At 41.3% G+C, this 26343-nt stretch overlaps 2 protein-coding genes across 2 annotated transcripts; both read right to left on the reverse strand.

The window, feature by feature from the left end:
* Positions 1-57: 57 nt before the first annotated feature.
* Positions 58-9214, reverse strand: ppt2b (palmitoyl-protein thioesterase 2b). Its single transcript, XM_085262566.1, has 8 exons — positions 8784-9214; positions 7280-7433; positions 5102-5197; positions 4513-4620; positions 4299-4382; positions 4085-4169; positions 3710-3764; positions 58-3113 (listed from the first exon to the last, which is right to left on the reverse strand). The coding sequence occupies exons 1-8, from the start codon at positions 8973-8975 to the stop codon at positions 2970-2972; spliced, it is 918 nt and encodes a 305-aa protein (XP_085118692.1). The 5' UTR covers positions 8976-9214; the 3' UTR covers positions 58-2969.
* Positions 9215-11895: 2681 nt separating this feature from the next.
* cratb (carnitine O-acetyltransferase b) lies at positions 11896-26247 on the reverse strand. The gene is made up of 15 exons (XM_085262166.1): positions 25841-26247; positions 25337-25561; positions 24412-24530; positions 23697-23750; positions 20611-20776; positions 18480-18654; positions 15953-16043; positions 15641-15728; positions 15456-15556; positions 15217-15336; positions 14506-14628; positions 13554-13689; positions 13382-13444; positions 13148-13285; positions 11896-12194 (listed from the first exon to the last, which is right to left on the reverse strand). The coding sequence occupies exons 1-15, from the start codon at positions 25889-25891 to the stop codon at positions 11988-11990; spliced, it is 1857 nt and encodes a 618-aa protein (XP_085118292.1). The 5' UTR covers positions 25892-26247; the 3' UTR covers positions 11896-11987.
* Positions 26248-26343: the final 96 nt, after the last annotated feature.

Below are 26343 nucleotides of genomic sequence, written 5' to 3' on the forward strand. Positions count from 1 at the left end.
AGTTTTGGCTTTATTTATGTGTGTTGTTAACTGACAGGACAAAGCACAAACACAAACAATGCTCAAAACCGTCTTTTATTGAAGACCTGACAGCATTTGACACCTGTTCATTTATAACACAAACACGGTAGAAACTGTTAAAATAGTACTTTATGTTTTAGGATTTAAAAAAGTGTCCATATCCACATTTATTATTTGTTTAATAAGAAAACTAAACAGAGTGGGACATCCCTTCTATCCACATCTGATGCGGTCAGGTCAGCTCTGGCTTTGCACGAGCATACATGAACAACAGATGCAATAACATTAACATAGTAGCTTGAACACAGATAAAACCATCCCTATCTCAACAACATCCCTTCTCTTTACAATGTGCAATTCATCCTTAACCATTAAGTTTCTTTTCTGTTTTATCTTTCAAATACACGCTCCGCTTTTTGTCCTTTTGAGAAATATAAGAACGACAAGTATAAATTAAAAGTATTACAAATGAATCCCTTAAACAACAGAAAAGAAGGAACATGAAGGTTGCTAAAAGGCCTGAGATATCTAAATGTGATGGGAGGTTCGGTGGACCAGTAAACACTAACATATCACTGCCACTCTCTAGTCTTATTATGCCTAATGCCACCCCTCCCTATCATTGTTTTTAGCACCGTCACTAAAGGCAGTGTGTTGTAGCACTTTGGTAATGGGCATGAAATACTGAGGCATGTAGGGGGGAAAAATTAAGGCTTCATCTACAAAAGCGATGGAGTAAAGCTCCAAAGCACTGCATGATAGTTACAATAAACTGATGATAAGATCGGAGGCTCACTCTGAATTAGACACCGGGGTTAAAGATGGGGGAATGAAAAACATATAAATGACTCAACGCGAGACGAGCGGGGCAGTAAGTCTCAACATGTAGACGACTTAACGTCGCTCAGGCACTGTCGTGTTTGTGTGGCGGCTTTGAGGTATGTTTGATGGAGCAGACGCACACTGTCTGATACACTGCATGCTTTTAAAGTGATAAACTAATATTTTTATTCAAATAAAAAGGGGCATGCCGCCAACTTTGCTGATACAGCAACACTGGTGAGCTCAGCTGGACAACTACAGCTCACTTACCTCAAAGCCCGCATTAAAACTGGAGGTTTGCCATGAAACAGGCAGGAAGAACGTAACAACAAACTGGACTCACACTTGTAAATAAAATTCAACATATCCTTAATCCTCTGCTACGATGACTGCTTGCACTCTTGTCCCTTGCAATGGTACAATGAAAAATTGTTGGAGTGCTCCTTTAAAGTCAGAAAAGCAGCTAAAACCCCTTCTGACAGCCATCAGCAAACAGGCAGCGATGTGCTGGATTTCTCCAAAAGCAACAATGTGGGTTTTTTAAAATAAATACGTGAAGGAGAAGTGTAACATTTTGGGAAATGTGCTTTTTTTCCCCTTTATGAATCAAGCCTTGGTCGAGATAATGCTACAGGTTAGATTATGGTAAAGGTTTCTCCAGAAAATCTCATCCTTTCAAGCAGTTTGAAAAGATGTATGGAAATCCCTGATCCCTGTACTGATACAACCCACCCAAACAAGAACAAGACGTGCACGACAAGCCGAAACTACACCGCAGACAGTATAAAACATGGACGTATCTCCAGGGTTGGATAAATTAATTCAGTTCTGAAGGTTTTATTCTAGATCTATCTATGTAGACATCCACAGTCTCAGTAAACATGTCCGTCCATCATCATGTCCTCTATTTTTTTAATTCGTTTTAGTTCATTTTATTTTATTAATATGTAGTTTTAATTTTTAGTTTAGTTTTAGTTATAACAACCTTAGAAACGTACATCTTTCATACCATCTACGTATGACGGTGAGGGCCGGACTCACGTTGTTCGCAAAGGTGACATCAGTGGGAATAAATGGAGAGCGTTAGCTCAACATAGCAGCTGAAAGCCACTAGCCTGGATCTGTGTTATCATTAAAAATGAATTAATGAATTGCATTAAATCTGCCTACCAGCACTCTTAAGCCCACTGAATAACATGTTAAATGTTTTTTTGTTAATGCACCCAAAAATCTAATTGTGATGGTGATATTTTTGGGGTTTTAAAATGCTGGCAACATTATGTTGGTAGCTGGACTCCAGGAAATATCTGCAGATTAACCATTCCTCCAAATGTTTCTTACATTTATAGAGTACATATTATTTATTAAAGCAATCTGCAGTGTGATACTTTCTACTCTCCTTAACCTCATTTTTATTTTGTATTCTGTTTTTTGTTTTTTTTAAATCACTGTCTATGTGTGAAATCTCACAGCATAAGGTCCTCAGTAGGCACCTGTGATACTTTTACCACTTTTACTTTAGCTATGTTGTTTAATTATTGCAGACTGAACTATTTTGTACTCTTTATTATGCTATTATAAAACAAAATTTGAATACAAATCAACAAAGTATCCATCTATCAATCTGTCAATCATGACTGTAGCCTTCCTGCAGTACCTTCTTAGCCCACTAGTAGTCGCCACTAATAGTTGCCAATGTCATTTTACACTTACTTTATTCAGACAAATAAAATAAACAAGTTAGTGAGTGAAGTTAAAAGTGCTGGTTTTGTCCTTGTCACACACAAGCAGGCTAGATGTTTCCCTTTATTTCCATTATTTGTGCAAAGCTAAGCTAACCTGCTTCTGGTATAGCCTAACATGTACTGTACACATAAAAGAGAGAGAGGTAACAAAATTTTTCCCCTAATGTTAAACTTTCTCCTTAAATGTTAAATAAGATGAAAATGAAAGACGGTTTAAAATAAATCCTGACATCACCAAATGATCTTTCACAGCTGTAATCCCCCCAAAATATCAGCTCATGTCCTACAGAAGACACTATAACCGAGGCTGTAGAGGTCGACCGTTTTTGTGTGTTTTTCTGTGTGTCCGTCTGCATGTGTGTGCTGTGAAGAGGTTTTGTGCTACACCAGCCACTTCTCCATGCATGTGTGGAACACGGTCTTGTTGGAGTGCCACCAGATGTGCTGAACGCCGGGAACAGAGCAGAGGATCAGATCTCCGCGAGCCGCCAGCGTCTTCAGCCCGAAAACATCTCTCAAGTACAGCTGGAAAAAGAAAACACAGCACAAGGGAGTCATTAATAAATCTACCGCCTCAGATTTTTGGTGGGGTTGTGCATGTATTTTTCTATTCTTTAGAAACAAAGCACATGCCTTGCTCTGGGAGGAGCACCTCCATAAATGAGACATAGATAAAAGATGGCTCTGCTTTATGACAAACCCATTAACGTGTCAAAGACATCAGAACAAAGATCTTTTTTTGTTTTGTTTTGTTTTTGTGTTAAACTGAAAAACATTTTAGTTTCTCATGATTTATTCTGGTAAGAATCATGGTTTCTCCTTTTTATAATTTATATATTTATTCATCATTAGATCTCTGCCACAGTATGTCTTTCTCCTGTCTTCTTCCCCTCATCCCAGCTGGTCACGGTTCCTAAGCCTGATTTTACCAAAAGTTTCTTCCTCTTAAAAGGGAGTTTTTCCTTCCCACTGTTGCCAAGTGCTCGCTTATTGTCTGATTGTTGGGCGCCCTTAGAGGACTGTTATTGTGAATTAGTGTTATATAACTTATTTAGAATTGAATTAAATGACCTAAAAACAGATAGAAATAAATGAAAAAATGTATTCTGACTTTCACTCACATCTTGGTGCTGCATTTCAACAACCGTCTCGTTGTCGTCATAAAATCCAAACTGGCTGTAAAGACATGAAAGCAGTGTGTTAGCATCACATGAGAGTCATCAGATCATCCACAGTTACACGAAGCAAGATGTCATTGACAGCTGTGACCACAAAGAATAAACTGAAATCCCTTTAAAGCAGAAAATATGATGCAGCCTTGTTTGATCTAAAGTCTTATTTTAATTATTTTAGCACCACAATGAGTTTAAATATATTATTTTTGTAAAATTTCGATCTAAATTCATTTGTTGCAACTTTCACAAAGTCCAAAAATCTTTTTAAAGATATCCATGTGTGTGAGATTTCAGGGAAATAAAATCAGAGGATGCTGTCACCTCGACTGCCAGGGCGTGATGACTCCATCGTCCGGTCCTCCAATCAGTACCAGCTTTTTGATTTTGAGGAAGTTCTTCTTCCATTCTGCAGATGGCAAATAAAACACACCTCATGGCTACTGTGCACTTTATCTGAGTCATTTTGATATAAGTAATTACTCGTTACACTGAGTAATTTTTGATAAGGGTTGTTGTTGATTGTTCTTTTTCTGACCTGTTGAATTTGGGTTGGGTCTCTCACTGTTGAGCAAAGCCAGATAATCACTGCTGTTGACATAGAGGTCTCTGTGGTGGGGGTCTGCAGACAGGTGAAAAGCAAACACAATATCAAACTGCTCGTTTATGATTTTAAAGTCCGAAAAGGCAGGAAAAAAAAGAAATTTGACGACTTCAAAATCTGTGAGAAAAAAGTAATCCTGGAGTCTCACCGTTCCAATAGTTGCAGATGGATATCATCTGACCTAATGCGGTGTAACACAAGTGGTAGAGGTTTGACTTCACAAACTGAGGGAAGAGGTACTTTAAGTAGTCTGTGTCTGAGGGGAAAGAAAGAGGAGCGAGAATGATGACCAAGTCAGAGAATAAATCAGTCCACAGCACGATAAAGTATTTCTGCAGTCTTTCTCTTCACATTGCTTCACAGCTTTCTGCTAACTGTGTCAGTCTGCTGACTGATGCTGGAAATAGCTGCGAGCTCTGGCTTGTCACCAGAGCAGCAAGAGTGATATGAAGCAGTAAGGCTTTGAGCTAAAATTCTCTTAAAAAAAACAATAACTTATAAAAACAGGTCCAACAACATCAGTCTTACTAACTCATTGTTGGGTTTTTACTCCCTAATTTACGATTTTGCTGATAATTATCAGGCAGCTTCTCATCGTGAGATCATGAGAGTTTTCATTTTACAGCTGTCAGATATTGACACTGGTTCACTAACAGGGTATTAGTAGATTCTCAACAGAGAAATACTGATTGCATTTAAAACACGCTGCTGAACTAAGCTCTCCATGTTGGACCCACCTCCGTACTGCCCGGCTTGAGGTGAGGACAGGGAGATGAAGGAGTGGACGTTGTGGTCAGACAGAGTGGAGAGGATCCCTCTGCAAACCAGACCGCCTGTAAGAACATCAATAAAGACACATGTTTGTGTAGCTTTTCAGAGAGCAAGTCCACCTTCCAACCTTCTCATTGAATGTTATATAACCCACTTAGATAAAAAAATGCCTCACAGAGCAGTGACAGACAGATAACTGGTCAGCTGACTGTGCGTATGTCAATTTCCCAGTGCTCAAAGGTCTTATATCCAGTTATTTTGATTGCAAACTCCATTTTTGATCATTAATTCGTCAAACAAACCTGAAGAGAGTTAGCAACCCACCTCAATTTTTTTTGACAGGCTAATTCAAATCAGGAAGTCAAAATCTCTTTGCAAATCAACACATCTGTTTAGCAGAGAAACATCTGTTCTCTCGTATTAACACATGTTTTAACCTTGTATCATTGTGACGTTTTAAATTCTAACAACACCTTTATTGTCGTTTATTGTGCATTTCACTGCATCCAGTAAGTTATTTTTAGTCTGTTTTATTTCACTTTGTTGAATTTATTGAGCCATTTTACTTTATAGAGACACTCTATTGTGTTACAGTCAGCTTTTTGCATCAGGTTCTGTACTTTATTTAGAATTTTAGTTTAAATATGTTTACATAAGCTCCTTTTGAGGACTTTATTTAAGCTAACTTGAATGTTGTGACCATTTGTGCTAGAGTCAAAATTTAAACAGTTTCAGAAAGAAGAGGAGATGGTTTTACAGGGATATTTGGTGCATCGCAGTAGCACAAAGCAATAATAAGGTGCTGCTGTCTGAACACAGGCAGAAATAAATTAACTCTTCACTGGTCTGATGAAGAGCAGCTTTTCCTCTGTAGAAATGTGAAAATTGAAAATAAATCAATATTAATAATTTAGTTAATAAATAAAGTTTGAAGTTGAGCTTTTTGATTTTTCAGTTCTTGGGGTGAAATCTTGTGTGATATCAGGTTTTACTCCTGTCCACAGTTTTTGTTTTCGCAACCGGTTTATTTGAAATATTCAACGCATTGCACAGTTTGGATTTAGAACCCGTCTCACCAATAAAATCCAATAATCACATTTTTCTGACACAAATCTTAACATTGTGGTTAACCAGACAGAGCTTCTACCAGTGAAACTCCGTCTGGTGTCCAGAGATTCTTTAAAGATCTGATCTCCTATCCCGATCCTCCATTTGCCACCAGCCAGGAGTTTTTTCCATCGTCTGTGATTTCTCAGTGAACATCTGATTAGGCTCAATTGTCTTGGTGGATGTGTTTCGGTTGAAGTCTGGAGAACCCGTCTTCCCAGTTAGTCCACCAGGTTATGCGTGTTATTTCTAGCGTCAATTAGTTTTAATGAGCGTGGATTGGCTTATCCTATTCAGACACGGAGGGGGCTCGCCCAGGGCAGGTTGCACAACCATTCACACCCATATTCACACCTATGGGCTATTTTGACTCACCAGTTAACCTGACATGCATCTCATTGTACTGTAGAGTGAAATTCAAACTCGAGCTAGCAGTACATTAGTCAGTGTGGCGCTAAGACTTTGTGTCATTTTGTCATTTCCTCTCACAAAGATGCTCAAGTTCTGAAATACTCGAACGAGGTGTAGAAGCTACTTTTGGCTCGTCACAGCAGGTAGGCCCACATGTTTGAGACACTTTTCCTTACACAATCCCAAAGAAATGCGCGTCTCCTCCCAGGATCGAATGTGTAAACCACTACACCACTGAGCCACTCATGCGACGGTGACAAGTAAACATTCCACAATCAAGATAATGCTTTTCTCATAAAGACAAACTATTTTATCAAGAAGCACACAGAGTAAGTCCATGTTTTTTTCTTTTTGGTGTGCTCTCTTTTCACAGAAACATGCTGAGTGAAGAGAATCTTGTTTGCATTACTTGTTCCTCGGGGGGAAAATTTACATTGAAATACAATATGGCGTTGCGTGGTAGGAATTTCCAGCAGCTGACTGAAGCAGAAATCCTAAAGCAAACAGATCATTAAACACTCTTCCTGAAAATAAACCTTCACAGCTAATAGTGTCGCTCTGATATCTCCCTCAGCGAGATTGCCAGAGAAACCATGGACACATAACTGCAATTTGCACTCGCTCACCTTGAGAGTAGCAGATAAAGTGGACCCCATCTGCTGCGTTTTGCATTATTGGGTAGATAGCTGCCTTGAATCCCTCCACCTGTTTCCACATGGGCTCCAGGCTCGCGCCCCTGTCAAACAGGTCGATGACGGTCACGTTCGTCCCTGGATGAGACTGCAGGAGACGGAAGAAGGAGATGGTTTCGCATCATTTAACAGGAAAAACTCACAGGAAGCACAGCGTCTAAGCGATTTGTCATATTATAGCATTGAACAGCTACAAGAATCAGCAACGTGCCCTCAGTAACTTCAGATGCCGGTGCTGTCAGTTATCCTTGAGGATGTTTAAGCTTCTGAATCACTGAACTGCAAATTAACTAAAGCAGAAAAAACAAGGCCTCAGATCCGCTTTTGGTATTTTAAGCCAACCACAAAGGTCTCTTCTGTGGTTTCCAGAAAAAATAAATAAAGAGGAACCTAATGTTGGTTTTAACCTCTTAAACCTCTCCTGACATGTCCACAGAAACTCCAGAAATATCAACACACAAGTCACATCAGCCAGGTATGGAAGCTTGTTCCTGACACAGAAAACAAAAAAAAATCATTTTTATCTCAAAATCTAAACTTCAAACTTCTCAGAAAATAACTCAAAATTGAGAAAATTTTTTGAAAATCAGTTGAAATTTTGAGATAACTAGATAACACTTTTTTTCTGAGGCAGAAACAAGCATACATAGCCAGATCATCTGGTGAGAGTTTGACAGTTTCTATAGGTGTGTGTGTGTGTGTGTGTGTGTGTGTGTGTGTGAGGAGGTTGTAGTAGAAGATTAGTAGTAATTAATCACTTTATCATTGTGAGTACTGAGAGACTTCAAGGTGCTTTAGTGTATCTATTATAAAGAACATTATTTTTCTTCTACACTCGCAGTCCAGAACAGGTTTATTTCAGTTAACTAAACCTCAATAATTAAAACTAAGCATGAGAAATTTAACAGAAACAAAAATACAATTTGGTAAAGTAACTGACAGGATATTATGCACTTACAAAAAGTCGCTAAAATAAAGCAGAACGCTTTAGTCTTTGTCATTTTCTCCCCATCTGTGAGCAAAGCCAGCCTGAGGAGACTGTTTTTAACATATTTAATCTTACCCCAGACATATGCAATAAAAATTACAGGAAAACCAAACACAGCTCTGGAAAGTAACTTAATGATAGTAATAATACAGTAATAATACAACTCTGATCGGTGTTATATTACAGCACAATAACTTCTCTATAATGAGCCCGTTAATTGTATGATTGCTGCTTTATTTCTACATCAACAAAGCAGAAAGTACTTCATATTAAATCACTAAATAATGTATTACCCTTACCATAAAGCTCGCTAACAGCAGATGCATATTGCACGGTCCACGTTTTGCTGATAAACATGTGGTGATATAACCTGTAAGGCCTGCAGGATTTACTGTAAAATACACCTTAACTATCCCCTGAATCAGCCTCTCCGTTAGCCCCGACACTCACCTCGTTAATGAACCGCTGTAAGTTTATAAAATCCCCTGAGCTGTCGAACAAACCGTGCACGATGATCACCGGCTTGTACCCGACCACCGAAGCCCAGAGACACGCACCGAGCAGCGGCCACAGCAGCCCGGCTGCCCCGCTGCTGCTTCTCCTCCTCCTCATCCTCAAGCTGGCACAACCGAAACCCTCCATCACAACTTAAAGTAATAAAGGCGAGAAAAGGTGTTGTAAAAAAATAAAAGCATTAAACTGTTGGGTTTTTGCTAATGTGGCATTATTCTGGGTCCAGTTGTGCTCCTTTAGACGATGCTGTTTCACGGCCAGCGCTTCTCCGTGAGAGTGCTCAAAACACTCCAGGAAAAGCAGAAACACTCCACAGCTGGTCCCTGCTTTTTGTTTTCGTTTGTTCCGGTTTTAAATTACAGGTGAAGCGGCCGCTACTGGCGTCATTTCCTGCTTCCGCTCGTCCAATCAGCGGGAAGCAGAGCGCTGCCCCACAGGGTCACGCGCAGATACAACATAAACAGTTAGACTGTTACACCGTGACGCGAGTATGTAACATAACAAGCTTTGTTTACTCTTTAATGTGCAGCTTTAACAGTGTCTCTCTGATTTTGATCAAATTCATTTAATGCTGGGCTGTGCAACTCAAATATTTTAATGCTTTTAACACAGTGTATTTATTTGTTGCTGCCAATAATGTTATAATAAAATGCAAATACGGTCTTCTGCTCCTTGTCAGCCATCAGGTTAGTTAGCCAGCAGCTGCTTGTACGCCTAGAACTCAAGGTCCCACAGGACCTCAGCCCTGTTGTTTTCAACCACCTTGGTGGTGTTTCCCATCAGGGAATTCTAGTCAGTATATGGACAGATGTTCCTGTACGCTGCCCCAGCCACCTGGTTGTGCCTCTCAACTTACACGGGTCCAATTGCGTCTAACCTTCTGCAACTATATGTTTGATAGTCTCCAGGGCACCTTATCAGTCTTTAGCTTGACCCCTGCCTCTATGGATCTGGTGCTCAAGGGTTGTTCATGCGCTGTCCCTTAGATTGGTGGACAGAAGGCCATGCTATCTATCTCAGACACCGTCTGCCTTTATAAATATTGTAACATTATTAAAAAAAAAAAGTGACAGGGAAAACAAGTTTTAAATAAGTTTTATTTTTTAAATAATGTTTTATAAGCATTTCACTAAAAAAGTTTAATACATTTTGTCAACTTTTTTGTTTTATTTTTACAGAAACTTACAAAGTTTCAAAAACCCGAACCAAATAAGAACTTTGGTAGTTAATACGAAGCTAAAACTGGGAAAATGTTTCACTTTATGTAACTATAAAACTACTGATCATGAGAGCCATAATAATATGATGTAAGCAGTTCCCTCTTTCAATGGTGTTTGCTCCTTTGGTGCATACTCCGTTGTAAACTGAAATTACAATTTTACTGTTGCATTCCTCTGACAGTCAGTCAAGCTGCAGTTTACAGGCATGTTTATTCAGTCTGACCTTTGAACTTTGACATAAATCTCAGTCACAACATAAGCATAAATAGAAATAGATAACAAAGAGGAATAATCTGGATGTTAGGCCACACATACAGCTTCATCTTCAGTGCTGCTTGACAGACTCTAATGCAGTGTGGAGGGACGATGACCAGTTCTCATACACCTCTCCACAAAGCCAGTCCAAATCCTCAAAAAGTGCTCAGCTGGATTAAGAGCTGGTGACTCAGATCATTTTCATACTCTTCAACCCATTCAGTGACCTCCAAGCTTTGGCGTTATGGAAAAGCCTCATGAGTCCAGGCCTGTTCAAAAAGGTTGCTGTATCCCCTCTGCAACTTCATGTTTCCCATTATTCTCAAATATTTTTTTGCACTTTTATACTTTGATCTGTATTTCTGAGCGTACCATTTATATGCATATAATTCTGTGATTTAAAGCAGGTTTCATTACCTTAAAATTGTGCAGCCTGTACAGGCCACCCACTGAGCAGCTTTATTAATTGTGCAGGATCACTTATGGCATGCAGCTTTGACAGGTCTTTCTACTTTAATTTTAATTTCAAACATCTATTATACGGCCACAGACCCCTTCCCCCCTGACACTGGCCAGGAGTACCATCATCCTTGTAGAAAACACTCACATCACAATGAGATAAACTTATCACTCCAGATAATGTTGTATTGATTTGCAGTGACCCTTACCACTAAGGAGAACCACGTCAGCAAACTACCTCCCTTTAGCCTAGACTGAAGGGTCAGCTTTTCCTGTTATTCATCAGGTAGTGGTCTGCTATGACGGGTTGCATACACTAGTTATTTAATGTACCTTTCATAAAGTAGGCAGCTCAGATGCTCTGCTGATGAGGTTTGAAAAGTTGAGATCTCATTGTGTCCAGATTTGAACATTGGAGGGGGCGCACTGGAGCAGAAATCAGATTGGGTGAAAAACTGCGATTCTGTGATGCCACTTTGCTGAAAAAGTGTCAGATTTTTAATGGAAATCCTCACTCTCATACTTTCTTTAACATGGACAAAATAATTTGAGTGAGAAATTATGTGAGCACAGGCTTTATTAACCAGTCCTGCAGGTTGAGTGCAGAACAAGATCCTCCAAATAAACAAACAAACAAACAACAAAAATTATGCTTATTCAAAATTCATCTCACGATCAGGTCGAGTTCAGACACAAAAACACCACATCACCCTCAATAATTCCTCTCCTCTGGTCCATTCAAACCACCTTTTTCACCTATTAAAAAAAAAAAAATCCAACTTTCCCATTAATTCTGATGAAAAAGTGAAATGTGAAAGGTTGAAGGACACAGGTCATCTCACAAGTTGTACAAAGGAGTGCACGTGTAGACGTTTCCGATTAATGCTGGAGTGTCACATTGAGTCGTTTCGCTTTCATCGAGAGACGCTGTGGAATTTGATGCTTCGAAATGCAACGATGACGATGCAAATTTGACAGCTTAGAAAAAGATTTATCGCTTCACCCAAACTTTAAAGAAGCAACAAAAGAACCCGAGAGCTGCAGAGATCTTTTCCAGGCTCTCACACAATTAAATGCTCGAGTGAAGCGTGAGTAGCAAGCATACCGACCCCCCCCCCCCCAAAAAAAGCACCCCTACAAAAGTCGTACAAAATATTCTTTAGAGATAATGTTTGGTATCTTGCTGCTGGACGCTGTAGCAGCAGCTCTACACAGTAGGCTGCAACATCTCCTGCAGATGACACATGGTGTCCCTCAAAGTGCGAGCGAGTCTCTCTGCGTTAGTGTCCTCGCAGCAGTTAAAGGCCGTGATGGAGAAGTGGATGTGGTCCGCCTGAGGGTTGTAACAGACGGCGTAGCCGTCAGGAACGAGAGGACCGAAACACATCACGCTGTCCGTGTTGTTTGCAGGCATCTGAAGAGACAAGACAGGAGGGAGATCAATAATGGAACTGGGCCTTAAAGCTGGGCACACGTCATTAAAAACACACAAATCCTCAAATCTGAGTCTCAAAGTTCACTCTTCATCACGAGAACACTAAGGCTCACCAGACAGCTGATCTAGAGCTTCCAGTTATATCACATGATCTGTACAGATGCCAAGAGCTCAATTCTGCTGTTCTCATTTCATATCTACAGTGTTTTTAATTGCTCATAAAACATCAAATACGAGCACCTACATTTCAATGCGAGCTGGGCCGTGTTAACTTTGTTGACCAATAACATTCATCACAGTTATCATCAACTACCTCCTTTATGACTAAAATTAAATGAAAATTTGCCGTCACAATTTATGCTCCAACTGGTCAAAATCCACATAACCGGTGATCATAGCTGCTAACTGGAAACTTGTCATTATCTCAACAGCCAGTTGGGTATTTTTTCCTGAATCACACTCATGAGACAACACAACTTTGTCAAAGATAAGAAGGAGAAACAACACAACTACATCGTTGAGTTCAACCAAGCAGCACAGATCCCCTTTAAAACTGTGCGAATCTGGAACATTCAGCTATACTGTACAAATGCTTTGATATATACTGTCATTTGAAAACTAAGGCATGCCAGAAAAAAACCCACAAACAATCAGGAGCTGACCCCGGGGCAAAAAAGAAAAAAAAACCTACAAAAATTCCACACATCTGACTGTCAACACCTAAAATGAGGAAGAGAAACAGATTCATTTTGAGGAAACTCCAAGCATCCATGTATGCGTGTGCTGCAAGAAATTCACAGGAGATTATCTGGTAGAAAATTCCCTCTCATATAGCCACTATCATTTGACAAAACAACAACAACAAAAAAAATTCCCATTTCCTACTGAGCAACAGTGTAAATAACACCTCGAACAAAGACACACACACACACCTGTCCTGTCCGGAGTTTAAAGTGTGTTGCTAGCCCGTAAGCCGTGTCCATGAAGATTTTGGGAATGCTCATGCCCTCCTCGATGGCCTGCAGCTTGAGCCCCAGCAGGTGGCGGTCAATGCCGTGTCCATTAAGTGCCTGAACAAAAGAGAAATGAAACTCTTGTTTGAGTGTTTTTGAATCAGTTAATCAGCAGCTTTGAGATAAATGTTTTAACATTTATTTAACACTTACCGCTTCGGTCAGAGCCGAGTAGGCATCAACAGCTTCTCTGAACAGCTCCTGCTTTGCTTCCCGCTGCAAACCCCAAAAAATAAACACATTCTGAATCCAAGCTACAAAAATCCTCCAACAGTTCTGTTCCCATTCAGCGGGAGAACTTTCTCACAGGGTTTGTGCTTCTCACCGATACGGACGGATTATCAAAGGCCAGAATGAACTGGAGCCCCTGCTTGGTGGGTGAGCGGATGTACTCGGTCCTTCCTCCTCTAAACATCCTCTGAGTGGCGATATCGCAGGCAGAACAGACTTCACTGTGAACTCTGCAGACAAAAATAAAGCCAATATCAGAGACAATGCTGCTAACAGGTAGGTGTTCATCTCAAGTAAGTGCTGCACTTTAAAGACAAAGCAGAAAACAAAACTTAATGATTCTCACTCTTGTAGTTAGCACATTCAGAATTTACAGAGAACTCACGTGTTACAACCAAGGTATGCAGAATAGCATCTCTGAACACACAACATGCATTCAGAAGCAGGCAGACTACAGCAACAGAAGACCAAACCAGGTGAAACTCCTGTCAGCTAAGAGACAGAAACTGAGGCCCCAGTTCACAGGGGCTCACCAAAACTGAACAATAAGATGGGAAAAGTGTTTCCTGGTCTGATGAGTCTAATCTTCTGATGCAACATTTGGGTAGTAGGGTCTTAAACAACATGAAGGGATGGATCCATCCAGTAACAGCAAACTATACCTAATAAAGTGGCCGATCAGTGTAAATCAGTCACTCCAATTACTCCAACAGAACTCATCCGATCAAGTCCAGGTATCAAACAAGGCGTTAGATTACCAGGTGGACTGGTGTGAGTGAAGAGGAATCTATTTTATGATCAGTCGGTTCACAAAGCAGCTAAATGGGTCAGTTTTGGACATTACCAGTTATTTAATAAAGTAACTTTCCCTCTCTAATGCAACGGGGTTGAAGTAAAAAACTACAAATGCCATCTGATCCAGTCTGAGACTAACCACAGCACAGCAGGAAATTCTAACAGCAGATTAAAAACAAACAAACAAACAAACAAACAAACAACACACAAAAAAAGAAAAAAGAAAAGAAAAGCAGATTGCTGGCACTGACCTGTAGTAGGCGAGCTGCAGGGCGACCTGGATAAAGGAGTTTGGGCTCATCTGGTGCTGCTTTGGAAGATTCTTGCCAAACTTCTTGAAGTTGAACACATTAACGTCGAGGTCGTTGATCAGGCTTCAACAAATTCAGGACAAACATTTGCATTTGTGCTGATTTTATGTTTAAAGTCAAGGTTCAATTAGCAGCTTTAAATAAGCTTTCAGACAGCAGTGTAGAGAGGAGGTGGGAAATCACTAGATTATGTGACAGAAAGTAAACAAAGTTTACTTCTACCTACTTTTACTCACTATTTTAAACATTTCCATATAATATTTTTAAGTCCCGTTGAACTCCACACTGCACGTAAGAAAAAGCTTTATTCCTCAATCATATTTTGGCATCTGAATGATTTGAGAGAGCTCTGAAATTGCACAGGACCATATAAAAAGCTTGGCATCTGACCAGGACAGCAGTGGATTATGAAGAATGACTTTACAGTTATCCACAGAGGCATTATTTCCATCAAGGTTACATAAACACAGCAAAGATAAATCTGTTTACACTCCTGCGGCCTTCTTTTAGAGCAAGTTCTCTCCACCTCTGTCAGATTTCAGAGCAAACACAAACATGCAGCTGATGGTGTGCGGAGAGGTCAGCGCGCTGCAGAGCTCAGCTCAGAGTTTAAGTTTAAAAAAAAAAAAAAAAAAAAAGTTGGGAGCTTACATGTCAAGGTTCTGCTTGGCGTGCTCGATGTCCCTCTTGATTTCTCGGTCTATGTGAAAGTAAAGCTTCTTGGGCATTGGTAGCGGGAGCAGCGGCGCCCTCTTTGTGTCCGGTTTCTCACTGCAGACAAGAAAAAAAAAAAACGTAAACACTCAGAGCAGACACCCCATCATTCTCCACCTCAGCTCAATTTTTCTTGACTAATTCAGCACATCTGCAGTTTCATTCCAACATCTCACCAATACTCGATCACATGATCCAGCAGCGTCGCTACAGGCGGACCCTCGGCCGTGGCTTGCTCATACAGAAGACCCCACGAGCCGTCCTCGCCGACCACAAACTGTTCAAACACAGACACGAGTCAGCACTCTGCATCAGCTGCTCTAAACAAGCCATCTCTCGCCATTCACGTGCGCATTCCCACCTGAAGCGTTTTGTCAAACCAGCGGTTTCCGCTGTTGGAGAACGTCCCGCCGCCATGAAGGACCTGCGCGGCCTTGCGGCTCGCATACCTGTCAATTAAAGTGGTTGCACAAGCGATTCTTCATGAGCTCACACGCAGAAAACCACAGAGAGTGCACAACATTTAAATGGAGCAATAGCTCAAATACGGGTAGTGATAATTGTGCAGTGTTTCCAAACCTCCATAAGAAACAATAATATCTGCACAGACAGCATTACTCAACTGATTTAGCAAACACAGAAATACTCGGTGTGTGTGTGTGTGTACACATACTTTTCATCTGATATCCTCATGACTGGAGAATCCAGACACAAGGAGAAAAGTCCCGTCTCTATCATCCGCACCGATTCCTGGTTCAGTTTATCTGATACACACAGAGACCGTGTCGTTTAAACCCAATCAACTCGTCTCCCACATGTAGCCGTTATTTATATGATGCCCAAAAATTGTTCCTGCTTATTGATTGCTTCTCCTTATTTTCTGTTAAGTATTGTTTGTTGGTGCTGCTATCACTAGGATTATTTCCCCATTTGTTTATTGTTTTTATTTTATACTATAGAACACGTTTTCATACTTGTTCTCATACATAATGGTATGTTTATATTTGTATGCACCAAAACAATCTACAACTTCAGTGAAAGCAACGACTAATTGTATCACAGACGTAAAGAAGTCATTGTGGAGGACCTGCTGTTTGTGCGTGGCAGCCAATGAGAAGAGAGCTGCCTTAAGGTTCTCAGATGAGAGGTGAAACGTCTTCAAGCAACTTAAAGAAGTCCAGACGCTTTTCTTTGCAAGCTCCTTTGACTCCTCTTTCTACAGTTCCATCTGGTTTCCGAGTTTGACACAACAATCTCACATTTTTCTGTTTTTGCATTTATCAAGTATTAAAAGGAGTTAAAATAAAAAGAGTCAAACTATTCGACATCATCACTCCTCCTGTCCTTTGCCAGCTCGTACGGTTATTAACATTTCTCCTCTATCAGCTCCTGCACTGTCCGTACACACTCTGCCTCTTCTGTCCCAAACTACTGTTTTATAACTTAATGACTTACTTGAAAATAAATTTCTTTCCCTTTGAGGGGCTGCACCACAGTATTAAATAAATGAGGATAATTTTGAGCTGTGAATCATGCAAAACTACTTCAGCAGACTCCAAGTATGAAAATAACAAGATGGAAACACAATGATTCCAACTTTCGGTCATTTTAAGTGTCTGAGAGTTTCGTCCATCACCAACATTTCAGTTTTTCCAACCAAGATTGATTATTGGGTTTCTGCTGATGCAGGCATAAAACATTTAACACTTAAAACTGCTTTGAGACATGTAATGGTCTTAAACACCAAAAAGACCAAGGAGATCATTGTAGATTTCCGGAAGAGGGGTCATAACAACCATCTGCCTCTCTTCATTGGCAGTGAGGCGGTGGAGAGGGTGAGCAGTTTTAAATTCTTGGGGGTAACTGTGACCGAGGACCTGTCCTGGGGCAACCATATCACCTCAGTTGTACGGAAGGCCCAACAGCGCCTCTACCTGAGGAGACTGCGGAGCGCACACATTCCCAGATCTCTGATGTTGAACTTCTACAACTGTGCCATCAGCAGCGTTCTGACGTATGGATTTCTAGTGTGGTTCCCCAGCTGCACCAAGGCCGATCAGCAAGCACTCCAGCGGGTGGTGAAAGAAGCTGGCAGAATTATTGGAACAAGTCTGCCAGAGATCAGTAATATCTTCCCCACTCGCTGTCTGAGGAGGGTGCACAGTATCCTGCGGGACCAACATCACCCTGCGCGCCACCTTTTCCATCTGCTGCCCTCAGGGAGAAGGTACAGGTCTATACAGGCCAAAACATCCAGACTGGCCAACAGCCTGTATCCACAGGCTGTGAGGCTCCTGAACTCTCTGCCCCCCTCTCACAGACAATAACCATATCCAACTTCTTAATAGCAATGAACTGGTCTGCATTGGTGCATCATATCTTTATTCTCTTCCCCCTCCTGCCCCCCCCTCTTTCTTAAATAGATAACTATCATATCTGATATCATATCTCACAGTACAATAATATTGAATGGGTTGCATTGTTGTATTTTGTCATGTTTCTCAGGTCTTTGTCTGAATTTCTACGAACATTATTGCTAAGGATTGTCTTATTGCATTGGAGTCACACTGGGTTAAATATGTACACTTGGGTTTTAAGGGGTATTTATTATTTTCTTCTTTTTTTTGGGTTGTATGGAAGCCCCAAACGCAATTTCATTGTTCTTGACAATGACAATAAATAAATAAATACTAAATACTAATCAATCCATCATTGTGTTAGGTCTAAAAACATGAAGAGTTCTGATCACTGAGCTGCTCCAAGTACACAGCACCCTCTCCTGTCTCCTATGTGTAGTTAGGTTTCTACAAAGCAGATGATAAAACCACTGAGTTGGAAGGTCTCATTATCTAAAATCTATAATTAGGTAAAAATTAATAAAACGCCTCCTTTGGCCACCACCTTCAAGCTGCTCTAAAGGAACCTCAGATATTGTGACGTCATTTCAAGCACATCAGAAAAATGGATGCGAGGGCGTATCCTATGCTACTCTAACACCAGCAAAGCTTCACCAACATCAGGGGATGTTAATCCTACAGTCAGAGCTTGGCATGTAGACGTTTCTCACATTTGTATTTTCTTAAACTGAGCCATTAACAGATCAGTTTTGTTTGCTCTCTTAAAATAACCGAAAACAGCAGCAGCTTACAGTGAGATAGCAGTCAAGTAGTAAGCACCGGCTTGCGTGTGTGGTGATCTACCTCTCAGCAGGCGGTTGTAAGCCTCTCCCCATGTGTGGCGGTGCTCGCTGGTCAGGATGCCCATCGGCTCCTTGTCCGTCTTCCAAGACTGAGACCTGATCCTGAGCAGCTGCCCGTGGATCTGACTCTCAGTCATCCGCGAGCCATCGCTGTTATAAACCTCCAGCTGGAAGAACTGGGAGTAAGAGGAAAACCATGTCAGTAAGATCAAAGTTTTTAAAAGCAATACAAAACTAAAAGCGGGGGCATCTTTCGATTACTAAGCTGCACTAAGTGCTTTTTACAGTCACAAAAAACCCTTCAAATCCACAGAAACACCAACATTTACAGTTATCAAAAAACCAAACAAGTTCAGAGCTGAGACGATAAAATCTGAATTTCTGTTAAGCAGTTTAAGTTCTTTGAGGGTTTTCCTGTTCTGCCTTTTACAAAAACAAAAAGAATTGTCACCTGAAAAATATCCTCAAAAGTCCATCAGAAAACCGAGGCTCAGTGGATGAAAGCACTTTTTTTTGACGAGTACATTTCTAAAGAAATAAATAAATAAAAAATTCTCACTGCATCATTTTAATCTCTAAGAAAGCACTTTTGGGTTCTGGTTGCTTGTTGTTGGGATTATTAATCTCCATATGAATGAAGTTACACCTCACAGCTGGTTTAGTTTACTCTTTTCTGCAGGCAGCAGTCTCTGAACACCACTGTCATCAGCGTCACGCCTGACTAGTGGCAGAGCTACTTCCTGCCGGGACTCTCATGTATCCAAGCTGTAACCTTGCAACATCTCTGACCCCTGACCCGATTGTTCTTGGCTGAGGTGCTGAGACGGGGCGCTCCAGTCTGTACTGCGCCCCGCCCAGCAGCTGTTTCAGCAGACGATGCCCAGCCCCACACGTGCAGAGCAGCACAGGACTCTCTGGGTCCTGTATTTATATCCAGAGACTTTCTTGGCCAGCGTTTAGTCACACTGTGTCTCCAACTGAACATTTCTAGGATACTCTGGGTCGACGTGTTCATCAGAGGGCGCCACAACAACACAGCACAGCTGCACTCGTCCATGAAAGGAGAACAATTCCTCGACAGATCAGAGTCCATGCAAATAATGCTGACTGCATCACATTCAGTCATACCTCAGATTAAATGGTGTGCATATACATATAGATTTTAACTTGAGCTACAAAATGTATTTAAAAACACAAACTAGCATTTGGCTTACTAGTATACAATAACTCCGCTTACTGTCATCAGTCCAGAGTGAGAGCTGATGTTGTACTTGTGGCTAATAAACCCTGTAGAAACAGACTAAATAAAAAACAAACTATTTCTATCACTTCTCTGCTGCAGCTCCGCCAAACTTGACGCACTGCAAATGAGTCACGCCCTACATCAATTAAAGTCACTTTGGCAGCAGAAGGCCTTTTCAGTAAATCTGTTAACCTTTGAAAAAAAACTGAGCCACAACAGGAAGCGCCAGAGGTGAACATCCAGGATATTTTGTTAATTTTGGACGCTGCGTCTTCTGAAAGATGAACAACTTACTAACCTACAATAAAAAGTACAGTAGATGTGAGTATGCAGTAGTCCTTAGTCATTATGAAACACTGTGTAGATTTAGTACATCTCATTTCATGCTTTTTTCCTTTCCAGAATCAAACATGTTTTCATGGTTTAAGAATTCCTGTGATAAAAAGTAACAGATGTCTGAAATGCTAAGAAGCATGCTTTTAAACACTTCTCTTCCTTTCTCTAATTACCCAACTGAACTCAATGTTAAATCAGACATCTGCTGACTGGTTCTCCACTTATGTGCAGATACTTTACAAACTAAATAAGCTTCTCTTTTAATCAAGATGTAGATGAAATATCCACATACAGCCAGCAATCACTAGATAAAACAACGATCTCGTGGGATAATGTGCTGCCAGAGTACTCAATGTTCAGAAGAAAGCTTCCTGTACGATCACGTGACTTCTGTTTGCAAAAATTGGTGTATCAACAATCAACTTGGAGTTTAAGAAACACAAAAAGCAGCTTCAGATGTGATTGCACAAGACTCGACTTGACTGGCAACACAAGAAAAGAACAAAAGAGACTATCTAAATCCATCTTCTGCCACCTGTCAGGCACGACTCACCTGGTAGTTCCTGACGACAGTGATGTGCGTCGGCGAGCGGCGGGAGCGGCCGTAGTGAGCAATGTAGTCGTGCTTGGGGCCGGGGATCCTGCAGGAGGAGAAGAGGAGCGGGTAGAGCTCCTTGCACAGGGGCTTCCTTCGCATGAACTCGACTGGCAGCTGCCCGCTGACAGACAAAGAGAAACACGTCAGTCATTATTGTTTTTTTTCCCCCCCATCCTTTGCTTTCCTCAGTCACCCTCTCTGGTTGTTTCCCCTAGTAAGATGAAACCCTTAATCCGCCCCTTCTGCTCAGCCATGTTTTGAACAATGAGCGTATACTTATAGCTGCCGCCTCTTCAAGACAGTCACTTAATGACTGCCTGCACCTACAAAGACATGGGTTACCCTCTTCTTGACTGCACCCTGCACTAGTTAAATACACCGAGGGACAATGAATAACATCTCTGTGCGGGATCGCTGATCATCTCACAACTGTGCAAAGAATAAAGACACCCATCAGTTTTAGACCTGCTCATTGCACAGGACCTCACCTGATAAGACGCTGCACCTACTGTAGCTCTGTCAGCAGGCAAAAATGCAGACTGTGAAAGTCTACAGACTTCTAACATGTCTCATTAGGACACTGGAGAATCTGATGGCTTATAACTGACTATTTAATTAAAGTAATGTATAACAGACATTGTTAGTGTCCACTCTTTCAGCGGGAGCCACAGTGGTGTTTAACAATCAGAGCAATTCAATTAAAAACAAACAAACAAAAAGCCAATTTTGTATAAGGTGACAAAGTACAAGTAGGTCCTGTTTTAGGATTATATATGAATGCTTATAGAGCAAGAAAAAAGGTAAAATACTTTTAGAAAAGAAAAAATCTAGATTTTTTTTACTGATGTTCATCGGGGGAAATGCAAAGACGTTAAATAATATTAAAACATCTCAGACCCTCCTGCTCTTCCAAACAGAGATCCAAGGGAGAATCGATTGGTCAGCGGACAGTGATTTCTACCCGTTCATCTCCAAACTGTAACCTCTCTACAGCACAAGTTACCATGCTGATGCACCCTGTTAAGTGGACTACCTTCATAATACAGAAAACCAGGCTTGACCCTAAGGTTATTCGGAAAAACCCAAATTCTGCTTCCCGGTTCAGGCCGGGTCATTCTGATCCCGACTTCTTCCTAAATCAGCCAGTTAAAAACGTTCCTCTTCCAGCTAGTTTAAATCTTATCTCCCTGTTAGAGTTTAAACTATTGCTGCTGAAGTCCACAGACTATGATAAAGGCGTCCCTCACTGATCAACACAAGGCCCCCTGATTGTTACTCAGCACTGTAACACCAATTTTAATCTTACAGGATGCATGACAACAAAATAAAGTGCAATGTGATAAAAGAGTTCAGATCAGAAATGCACAGCAGCAGAAACTTTCTATACTCAATAGTTCAGAGTTTGTGCAGTGGGAATAGAGCAGAGAGTAGCTATGAAAATGAGAGCGAAAGACAAGGAAGAGGAAAAAACTTTTTGGAGTTTAAAAATTCAGAGCTATGCTGAATGCGCCGACACTGAAACACCTTTTTCATGCTTCATTCGGGGAGACAGAGACTCCAGCAGACGTTGCAGCACTGAGCTGCAGATTCTGTTACAATATGTGCAGGCGAGTACATTTAGACGCAGATTAACTTCATGCACCAGAGAAAACACAAGGCGATGCCAGCCGAGTCAAAGGTCACGGCACAAAAATAGAAGCGAATAAAACCAACTGCAGCACCGCAGCTTAAACGCTGTCAGAGGATTACTGCAAAGTCTGACACCAGTACAGAGCCTGTGATTCCCCCAGGTAATAACCAGCTCCATAAGCTCTAAAGGGAATAACTGTATTTTACTATAGTAACCCCCCAACCCCACCACACAGCAGAGAGACTGGGCACCAGTAAATATGACTTGTATAGCAGCTTGTACTTGATCTGCACTATAAAGTGTGACATATTTTCGTTTTTATTCCACTGATTTAATCTGGCATCTGTGTATAGCTTACAGGCTAAACACAGAATACGTGAACACAGAGTGGGAGAGTGAACCAAAAGAAAAGGTGTTTGATTGAACCTCTGTGTAAAAGTCACTGCCATTTTACAGACTTTGGTTCATGGGTTTCAACCAAATGAAAGTTCCTCTTTTACAAGAACGAAAGTTTTAAGTTCTCACTTTCATTTTCTTTCAAACATTAACAAAAAGCCTGAAACAGCTTTTTGTTTTTAACACAACATTAGTTAAATTACTATCAATGAAAGAAATGAGTCTGAGAGTCATATTTATAGAAATATTTTTACGTGATTGTTATGTATTCAACTTCAACTGCGACAAAAACAATTGAGCTACACACTCATCTGCCACTTTACTAGTTACGCCTGTTCAACTGCTTGTTAACGGAAGTATCTAATTAGCCAATCACATGATAGAAATTCAACGCATTTAGGTATGAGGACACAGTGAAGACGATTTGGTGAGCATCAGAGTGAGAAAGAAAAGTGATTTAAATGACTTTCAACATGGCTGGCCTGAGCATTTCAGAAACTGCTGAACTGCTGGGATTTTCCCAGACAAACATTTCTAAGGTTTCCCAAGAAAGAAAATATCCAGCGAACAGCGGATCTCTGGGAGAAAATGCCTTGTGAAGGCAGAGGTCAGAGAAGAATGGCCAGATTGGTTTAACCTGATAGTGACTCAAGACAACCACTCATTACAACCAAGGTATGCAGAAGAGCATACCTTGTGAGAACTTGAAGCAACAGAAGATCACACATGGCATGCTACGACATCAATATGGTCAGAAATCTCAGAGAAATGTTTCCAGCTCCTTGTTCAATCTGTGCTGTGAAGCATTAATGCAGCTAGCAAGCTGTATTTAATAAAGCGGCCAGTGAATGCTCGCTGAAAACTTTTGACTTTCTATTTTCATTGGAGACAATGCTGTTACTTTTTGTACTAGTGTCCTCATCATTTTTAGCCTTTAGAGCAGAAAAGGGAAGTCCTGCCATGTCCATACTGATCACTGATCTGCTCCAAATATGTTCCATAAATTAAGACTCACGTGTTTATTTTGGCCTTAAAGTCCAGAACGGCTGCAATCAGTCTGGACGCAAACCTGCAGGGAAACAGACACGAAGCGGTTCTATAAACACAAATCATATTCAGCTAAACAAAGCAGCACGATGAAACCTCAGAGATCATTAATGGCATGATTCATGTTTTTTTTTTTCCCCCCTTTTCAGGCGATGAGATCTAAAGAATTTAAGTGAAACGGACCCCCTTTTCAGTCTCACAGATGCGGCCTATTCGGTTTATGAGTCTGTCTTTTGAAAGAAGTCAACAGAGGCAGTAACGACTTTGGCACACAGAGGAGCAGGACATCATGTTGCAAGCTTTAAATGATAAAAATAAAAACAGCAGGTGTGAGTATCAGGATCATAAGTGCATGATGACACAGCAACACTTAACTAAACCCTTTTGCTTCTGTGTCCTTTAACACTTCTGTTGTGTTTACACACTCAAAGTAATACAAAGATCTGTTGCTGCTGTTGTACTGAAATCTAAAAATGGCTTACACGCTATGAACTGTGAGGCTTTGAGTGTTCAAAATACATACACCGCGGGCCAACACATCTTCAGCGTTGAGATGCTGATGTTAACTTTGTGAGTTAACATCAGCATCTCACCCTTTAATGTTTAATTTTACGGGTTTCTGCACCATCACTTCCACATATCTGTTCTCTGCCGTCTCTCTACATCAGTTTATGTAGACTCACACCAGCTGGCTCCTCCAGTCATTAAAATCTCTGCGGGGCAGAGAGATAGCCGCGTTCGAGTGCACGGGCAGAGGCTGTCTGCTCTCCAAGTACGCCCGCTGCACCCACCAGTCCGAGATCTGCAGGGGAGACCAAAGGAAGGGCACGGAAATCAGCTCTGAAGTTCAAAAAAAGGACCAAAACCACAAAGGCACTGATTTTTGTTTTTACTGGAGTCTGTGTGTGTGTGTGTGTGTGTGTGTGTGTGTGTGTGTGTGTGTGTGTGTGCCTCAAAGCTTTTTAACAGACTTTTGCTGCAAAGTTAAGTCACAGACAAGAAGCAAGACATGACTCTTCTTTGATTCTCAGCAATAGGGTATACGTTTTAACATTCCCTAAACTTTGAAATAATAAGTTTGTTTAATGCAGAACAAGAGCTAAATACATACAATATCATAAAGTAATGCTTATTTTAGTGATTGTTTTTAATCGATAGGGGGAAAAAAAACTATTTTGAAACACTGTTTTGCAACGTAGTGTAGGTATACACTGAGGGGAAAATGGTGATTCACATGGCCTCACTGACATTGGGCAACAGAAGACTGGAAAAATGCTGCTTGGTCTAATAAGTTCATTTCTGAAAACAGTTACCCAGCTTATAAACCATCAGATCACACATTTAGGCTTGCACAGAAGCTGTTTTTCCTCAACCATTATTAATTTACTGATTTTTTTTCTCTATTTATTGAGAGAAAACGTCCAAACCATCAAAACATCACCAAATTAATGTTTTGTCTACAAGTGGTCAACAAGTGGTCAATAATAATCAAATAATCAGGGCATTTTTGAATAAGTTATTCTAATTAACTGATTCTGAGGGGCTCGTGTGGGAGTCACCAATTGATTTTTCATTGATTCTTTCCCCTTCCGCTACTCTGCTACACACCCAGTTCTTGTTGAGTCTGGCTCTCTTCTCCAGACCCTCCTGCAGCTGTGTACCAAGCCCGGCCGGCCGGCCGAAATCGTGCACTATCCTACGGGTGTGGCTCAGCTCCTCGAGGGGCAGCAGGGGCTCCAGCGCCCGCAAGTAGCCCTGTAGGGTTTGGGCCAGAGGAGGCACCGGCTGTGGGGGCACCGAGGAGAAGAAACACAGCTCCTGCCTCAGGGAAACCTGCAGGTGGAAGGTGAAGAGGTGAAATAGAGTTCCTCATTTGAAAATGCTGAAAGAGCAGTAAGTGCATGTGAGCACAGTGCAGGAACTTCCTCAGAGGTTTGACCAAATGCCAGAGAGTGCAAGGCGTTTCAAGAAAAGGAGTCAAAGATATGACAGTGGAAGCAACACCCGCTGCTTCTTGTCCGTTTATCATCCGTTTCTGCTCACGCAGAGAGAGTATAACAAGGCTTCAGCGTTTTAGCATGACAGCAAGTGTGAAAACAAACGTCGACTCACCCGGGACAGCCATGCTCTGCAGGTCCCTGAGTGAATGTTCCTAAAAATCATCTTTCCTCGCGTCACAAATCCGCTCCGTGTTCAAAGGTGTGACACACAAAAAACCCAGATGGGCCTTTTTAGCTCACGACAACTTCTGCACAGTTCGCGCGAGGTCAGACGGGCAAAATGAAGCCCGGACCTCCTCCTACTTCTCCACGATGGCTGCAGAGCACAGTCCTCATCGCTCGACACGCATTAAGTTTGAACTCGTTTATATTTCGGGAGAAAAACCGAGCACAGCCTGCCCCTTCCTTCGAGCCGAGGGCACGCGAACCCTCACGTACCGTGCAGAAGTGACAAACTGGCGCACGTGCGGACGTGAAAATGTTTCCGTAAACAGCTACGTGACCGAGACAAAGGGCGCACTGCCGCCCCCGTCCACGGGGTGTCGCTGTTAGGCTTGATGACCTCACAAAGGGCGGGTTTGTTCGACATTGTAACCCGAGACTACATAAAAACAT

This window comes from Mchenga conophoros, linkage group LG22 (genome assembly GCF_057382185.1).
Source record: "Mchenga conophoros isolate Kocher_MC1m ecotype Shallow Benthic linkage group LG22, M_conophoros_male_GT1.1, whole genome shotgun sequence".
Classification (NCBI taxonomy): Eukaryota; Metazoa; Chordata; class Actinopteri; order Cichliformes; family Cichlidae; genus Mchenga; species Mchenga conophoros.